Below are 7,902 nucleotides of genomic sequence, written 5' to 3' on the forward strand. Positions count from 1 at the left end.
TTCCACTCGCATCGACTACATTTTCTTATAACTTCAATGGTATTTGCCCACGTAGATTATTGCTCCTGGGTGAGCGGTTGTACAAAACCCCATTCCCCTACGAAACGTATAGTTAAATCCTTGTCTCACAGAAACCATTCGCATCTCACGATTAGAAGACATATGTTTGGGTTTGGGGGGCCTGTATATAGTATGACCGTTTGGTAAGCCAAGGAACTAGACAGTCGACCAATCTACATTCCAATACCAGCTGATCGAAAAACTGAGTGGTTAGATTAAAAGCAGATTTAACATTAAGGATAATTATATTAATCATAAGATAGACTATTACCATTTGGGCCGTAACTAGGTCAACGCTAATAAGAAGCCCATCCCAAAATTTGTAAATATAGGTTTGTGGTATTCAAGTAGTTGATTACATTAATTGCACATTTATTGCTAACACTATCAAACATTCACTGAATTTAACATCGGAATGTCTTCTACAGGTAACACACCAATTCGATCGAACGATAACTAGCATGAAATGGAGGAAGAGCCTTGACCCGAGCTTGGAGTTTGGAGACCAAGGTAAGAAGTAGACTTAATTTCGACTCCTTAAATTGAAATAATAAGCAAAATGAAATAAAATTATTTTTAAAAGTCAACTTTCTTTATAAATTATAGAAAATTAGACTATCTTTCTTTTGGTGATTTAACGTTTCATTTTCTAATTATTTTTTTCACTTTGTTCCATTTCTTATGTTTCCTTTCGAAACAAAGGCATCGTAAGGATGAGTGATAATTCTATAGTATAGCTATTAACTTGTTTTGATATGTTATTTTGGTGAATATACTAAGAAATTAACATATAAACATGTATATATAGATAAGCATAGAAAGGTAAATTATATTTATAAATTATGAAATGATTATTTGAGAAGCATTATTTACAAAATAAAATTCATAAATATGATAAAACATACTCACACATTTATTAAGATTGGACCCAAATAAATAATGTCCGTACTGAATTGGCTAATGCGAACTGCTACTTTTTTTTTTTTGTATTGGTGCTAGTAGTGTATCGTACATATATAATGTTTAAATCATCTAAATATAAAACCTCAAAAAAAAAAAAAAAAAAAAAAAAAAATATATATATATATATATATATATATATATATATATATATATATATATATATATATATGCATGCGCGCGCGCCCCCGCGTGTGTAATGATAATTCAAGTTTTATAAGAAGATGAGATGGTAGTTGCTTTATTAATTTTCCATACTAATGTAAGAAAAGCTTTGTAAAAATCAAGATCTGTTTTTATTCTGTAAAATTTATATTGAGTTTTTATTTGTTTTATACAAATAGAAAACAAAAAATAAAATTATTTATTAAGATAGTAAAAGTTTATACTTTTCACCGTTTTGATAAATAAATGTATAAATTATTTTATTGTTTAAAAACTTCAAAACTAGTAAATAATTAAAAGAAACATCAATTTAAATACCCCAAATTTTCCTAATCTCAATTAATTTTAAGAATTTGGGAAGGAGTATGGATGATCGTATCCGTTCATTTCAAGGACTTGTCAAATTCATACATGATGATCTGATGATGGTTTCATGGGATGAACTTAATTTCACTGTATTTATACATGTAAGATGTCTTAAAACTGGCAGAGACTAAGAATGAAATATTATAATTATTTACAGATATATTTTTTTCTGTCTCATTATTATATCCCACTCTCATGTTTTGTTTTGTTTTTAGAGAAAAAAATAAGTCAAACACAAACTCATTATTTGTACTCTTATTTCTCCTATGTTTTCTTCTATTTTTTATCACATGAGTTTTTTTTTATACTTTTTTATTATGAATATAGAAAGAAAACTTATGTATTATGTGTTTTTTTATAACTAATTTTTAATTTGACTTGATTATCATGGATTCTTTTAGTAATCACCTCTATCCATTTTTTTTATTAGTTATGATAATTATCTTTTCGTCTTGAATTTTGTTTTTTTTTAAAATATGTATATTGATGAAGAATAAAATAGTATATTCATTTTTTAAAAGTGAAAAAAGAAAAACAACACAAATTCAATTTCTTCATATATTTTGAAGAAAAATTACTAATGATCCAATGATTCAATTAAATGAGTCTTTCTAGGTTTACAATTGTAGAGTTTCATATTAATTCTTTGAAACGTGATTCCGAAAAATGTCTTCAAATATAAAAATATCCAATGAGATGAAACTAGAAGAGCTTATTTGACTTGATTGATAATTTAATTCGTCTTATTTTAACTCTTCATGTTTCTGCAGTTAAAACAGAAAGACAATTTTTTTGCAATGAAAATTATCAAAAAATATCGCGGAATAAAATGAAAGATAAAATTTCTTGCCAACAATGTGGTTATTTACATTGAAAAAAAAAGTTGAAAGTTTTACTTTTAATTCAATTATTAATGAATTTGAAAGAATTTAAAGAATTTGAAAGAACTAAGGACAATCCTTTTTATATATATATATATATATATATATGATTTCTTTTATAGTTATACTAAATTATGTACTCATTTTTATTGTATTAGTGATAATAATAAAATATATAAATTTTAAATGCATTATTTTGTCTCTCCAAAAATTATTGGTCAAGATGTACGATTGACTGTGAATAATAAGGTGGATGAACTCCAAGGATACATCACCAATTCTTTAGGGAAAAAGAAGCAAATATATTTCACCCTTTATATTAATGAGTAAGTATAATTTGTTGTATTATAATTATAATCCAATATTTTCAAGTTTAACAATGATTATATTTTCAATTTAGCCGTGTTGACGCTATTTGTGATTTCCTTAATTGATGAGAGTGCTATATGATTCTTTTTATTGCATAGCATAAACCTCCCACCATACATATCAAACAAGTAGTAGATTGATAAGAACTTATGAAATTTTCTTTTTACATAAGTGTGTCATAACTAATGTCTTTTTTCACAGTGCATTCATTACACATAACATGATCACATGCAAACCAATAAAGAGGCTGGCATAAATGTCACTCAAGGTTAGGAGTTTGGTCTAATTGTAATTGCTTTTTTTTTTCTTTTTCAATTACTTATAATTTTGTTGATATATTTGTAGTGTAATAGAGAACCCAACTCGAATGAGTGTAAGTATTATATTATACAATGAATGATAACCATTATTTGTGCTAGTATTCAAACATGTTGGAAATAAGTAATAATTTACTTACTTCAAAGTATTTTAAAATTTTTTCTTTTATGTACTAATTGAAATTATTGTTTTTTTTAGAATTTCAACAATCCCTAACCATTGATTTCAGATTCAATAGGAAAATATGTGCCAAGTATATAATTGAAGTGTACAATAATTCAAATAGCTAGTCTATTTTGTATGCAATTTATACTTTGTGCATTTAGTAGATTCTTTTGTACATTAAATACTTACTTTAATATAGAATTGTCATGTATTCTGTTATGAGATTTGGCTATTTTGAATATATTTGTGTAATTGTTTTTGAGGTTTTCAAATTATGGATAGGAATAAAAACAAAAAAAAATATTTAAAAAAAATTACTATAGACCTACAGTTCCAACCAAAACCGTAGTCTAAAGTCAATTATAGACCAAAATCATAGCCTATACTTATTCTTTTTTTTTTCAAAGCTTTTAGGCTACAATTATCTCCAAAACCACCTATTCCCTTTTTTCTAATTTTCAAATAATTTTTAAAGTAAGAGTATAAACTACGGTTCTACCCAAAAGTGTAGCCTATACATGCATTTTTTGTTAATTTTTTTGTCCCGAAAAGTTATAAGCTTCGGTTTTCAAGAACTATAACCTATAGTTGAGTATAGGTTACAATTTTTAATTGTAGTCTATAATCTTCCTTTTCTTTACTATGTCTTGATATACTACGGTTCAACCATTGTAGTTTAATAACGAAAAATATAATTATAGTTTAATAACGAAAAATATCGTATAGTCATATTTTTACTACATAGTGAGAGTATTATTTTGAAGGTAATATTTTTAACTATAATTGAATATTATGTAATACAATCACTTCTTCTTACTATAATTGAATACCTGGTATAATCATTTATAACTAGAATTAAATATTATTTAAAATATATTTATTGTTTACTAAACACACAATTTACAATGTGATCTTACATATCACACTCATTCAAAATTTCTCTCAAAATTTTCTTTAACTCAAACAAATCTTCTAGTGTTTTGTGACAAGTACTCTTTTAAAAGAAAACTACTTTATTTTTATGATATTATGTTATCTCGAATTATTCTTAATTTTCTTTTCATAATAAATATAAATTTCTTATTTAAGAGTTGTTTAGCATCGTTGAAAGGAATAAACTTCTTATTTTAGAGTTGTTTAACATCTTTTGAAGGAGGTCCTATTATGTATTTTTCATGAAGCTTATGATAAGTCTAATTGGTATGATAAACTAATTTTGTTAAGATAAACTAGGATAACTTTAAGTCAAGAAGCAAACTTTTAAACAAAAAATAACTTTACATACTTATTATTATTATTTTTTCAATATTTTGCAATTAATCCCATTATTGATATACTTATTATATATAATATTTGTAACTTGATATACACAATAAAAAAAATATAAAACAATGTTTTAACTATTAATATTATTAGTTATGAATATTTAAAACTGTAATGAATGGGATTAACTTCTTTTCCTAGTGCAAGTGTTTTTGATATTTCGACTTAACTTAATTGTGGTAAGAAGAATTTGTCACACAGAATTTGTAGTGTAATATAACGTAATATGAGAAAAGAAAAAACTGTCTAGTCAAGCGTATTTAGTGGTGAACAGAATATGGTTCAAGTGGCATTAATATATAATATTGCTTTTACCAAAAAAAAAAATACAATTGCTTTTTATCTCCAAAGAAAGCTAGTTATGCTCATATGACACCAACAAAAAAGAGCATATAACATCAAGTTTTCTTCAAGGTTTTATATATTACTACAATATCTTAGAAGTCAAAGAGCAAAAACCATAGGGGTTAAAATTTAATACATAGGTTAATGTAGCACATATGATTCCATAAACTCTTAGCTACAGTGTCATATTCAACTATAACTATCATGGCCATCTCCAAGATGGCCCCCCAAATCCTCAGAGCATCTGTATTCAGCAGTGTCCACAACATTGGTATCAGCCTCAGCCATGGTTGACTCTGCAACACATTCTGCAGTCTTCTTTGCTGCATTCACCGTCTCTTTCGCCCTTTCTCCCACATTCTCCGCCGCCTCTGTTGCATTCACTGCCCCTTCTGCTGCTGCTCCCACAATTGAGTCACCACCCTTAAAATCAAAAGGGCAAACAAAAACATCATCAAATTTAACGACCATAAACTAATGATATAAACCCTACAACAGTTTTATACTATGAAATGATCACTGTAAACCGGTAAAAAAAAGTCATATATAACATTTAAAATAGTTATATAATACTGTGAAAAAATATTCTACTGTATGATCTCATAAGGGTTAGTTGTACTTGAGTATGCACTTGAGCATCTGCATTTGGGATGCAGAATCCACTGCTACTAACTATAACAGTTATAGGAGTAGTTGATTGGAGGTGTTTGAACAAATTTTTGTTGGAGAAAACATGGGGAAATCTCTTAGGCATTTTTTTCTGTGTATATGATGATACCCTAATAAAAGGACGATGATGGGAAGAAGGTTATATAAGAAAGAATAGAGAGAAGAGAAACGAAGAAAAAAGAGTGTGACACGCGGTGGAAGAAAGGAATATGCTCAGCATGAGTCATCAGAAATGGAGAATTAGCAACTCAACACGTTTTGTGTGGTATTTTCGTGACACGTGTTAAGAGCTTCATCGGTGGAAATGAGGTGAATTGAATGGAGGAGACAAGAACAAAGGGATATAACATAATAACACACTGTGTTTTACACATCTTTCCAAAATAAAGGGATTTATACGCTGAATCTTCTGATTACATCTGTTTCAAGCTTTTCTCTTTTTCTCCAATTATTGTACCATGATCATACCTGCACATGCTATTCGCTTCTCTTCAGGGTTACACTTACACTTTATGGTTCTGAACACAAACTTTCTTGTTACTCACATTTTCTTCATTATCTTAACCTTCAATTTTATTTTTCATATATTTTTTTATTTGTTTGTTTGTTTTCGTCTAGAATGTTTCTCTTTTATATCAACTATACTACAAAGTGGTGTTTAGCACTTGAGAAAAAAATTATATCCGGACAGCATAATTTATAAAAGTTGCAAATTTTAAGAATTATAATTCTTATAAATAATTATATTTTATCAAATAAAGCTAGAGAAGAAAAAAAATAAAAAAGCATAAGAAAGTGTAACATCCCAAAAATACAGTAATAAACCATATAATAGAATTAATTAGATTTAATAATATATCAGTTTAGTCTTACACTAAACAACGTACGCTTACGGCCGAACGGCCTTACATAAGCTTTCCAACTAAACGGTACAAGATAAGAGAAAACATGACCGAACGGTTTATAAAAGCCAAATACCAAACGGTCAGATAACAACAAAAGAGAGGAGGTGACCGAACGATCACCTCATAATAAACTACTATCTACTAACCGAACATCCTACGGTTCGGCTTTTACTTCCACTTCGACCAAGTTTTCTTCTTCCAACGCCTCTTCCAGCAGTGCATCTCCTTCTGCTCACATCCACACGGATGATCATTGCAACGACAAGACGAACGCACAAGACAAGACAACACAAGGAAAACACAGGGTAAGCTTATGTAATTTAATTCATGCATCAACATATATGTTAAACAATCCAACACACAAGAGCATTTCAACACATGTATCACTACGAAGCCTATCACTAGACTGACCGTCCGGACTGTATGAAATCTGTGTAGCTACAGGCGTTCGTGCACCCGGGTGATGTAGTAACTGGGATACCCTCAACAGTTGTCATCCGAGGTTAGCCCTATCTGTCCAAAGTATCCCTAAGGACTAGGACCTCCTGTCGTTCCCACACATGACCTACCCTCCTCTACGTGAAGACGAGTACTCACGGAACATCAGGATGAACGACCAGCTTAGCATGCCACAATCATACTTTACCAAATCCAGTATTCATACATGAGTCGTTCCTCCCTGGAACGCTCGTTCATATTCCACAACATTTCCAAATCACATTTTCTTCATCTTTCATTAATAAATATCTCAGTTAACTATCTCGTACAAAGATTCCAATAAACTTTAAAATAACAAACGTTCAACCTGAACTGAGAACAAGATCGAACACGTGGAGCGAACACGAGATATCTCAAATTTTGAACTAGATTAATATCAAGGGTTGATACCGAATTGAGAGATAACGAGTACAATAATATATTCCAAGAACGAATGGGACGAACGTCAATTTCAACTTTGAGTCAATTAGATGAACTGACTCTTGAGAACTCACTCAGAACATTAAAAGACTAAACCAAGAATGTGGACTCTAGGGTGAAACCAATGAATAAAGATATTTCAAGGCATTCAAAAACTGGTACTTAGAGTGATTCACCAGAAGAAACCGAACACTTGTGTTTAATTGAGTTTAGTATCAAGAAATCAAAATGTCAGTCAAAGACTGAACACTATAGAGAGCGAACCCTAGAGGGCTTAAACGAACGCTCGTATTAAAAAAATTAGCTTAAGGAAATGGAACGAGTGCCTGGTGTAAGACCGAGCACTACTCAGTACGAGCGCTTGGTGTAAGACCGAGCACCAATAAACTTAACATAAAAAGGCTTGATAACATAGTACGATAATATTGAAGTAGTGTTTACGAACAATAAAATATACA

At 29.5% G+C, this 7,902-nt stretch overlaps 1 protein-coding gene across 1 annotated transcript; it reads right to left on the reverse strand.

The window, feature by feature from the left end:
- Positions 1-5,056: 5,056 nt before the first annotated feature.
- Positions 5,057-5,816, reverse strand: LOC124843891 (uncharacterized). Its single transcript, XM_047320730.2, has 2 exons — positions 5,572-5,816; positions 5,057-5,375 (listed from the first exon to the last, which is right to left on the reverse strand). The coding sequence occupies exons 1-2, from the start codon at positions 5,704-5,706 to the stop codon at positions 5,142-5,144; spliced, it is 369 nt and encodes a 122-aa protein (XP_047176686.1). The 5' UTR covers positions 5,707-5,816; the 3' UTR covers positions 5,057-5,141.
- Positions 5,817-7,902: the final 2,086 nt, after the last annotated feature.

The sequence above is a fragment of the Vigna umbellata genome, chromosome 6 (assembly GCF_029865625.1).
Source record: "Vigna umbellata cultivar VRB3 chromosome 6, Vumbellata_1.0, whole genome shotgun sequence".
In the NCBI taxonomy this organism is placed as follows: domain Eukaryota; kingdom Viridiplantae; phylum Streptophyta; class Magnoliopsida; order Fabales; family Fabaceae; genus Vigna; species Vigna umbellata.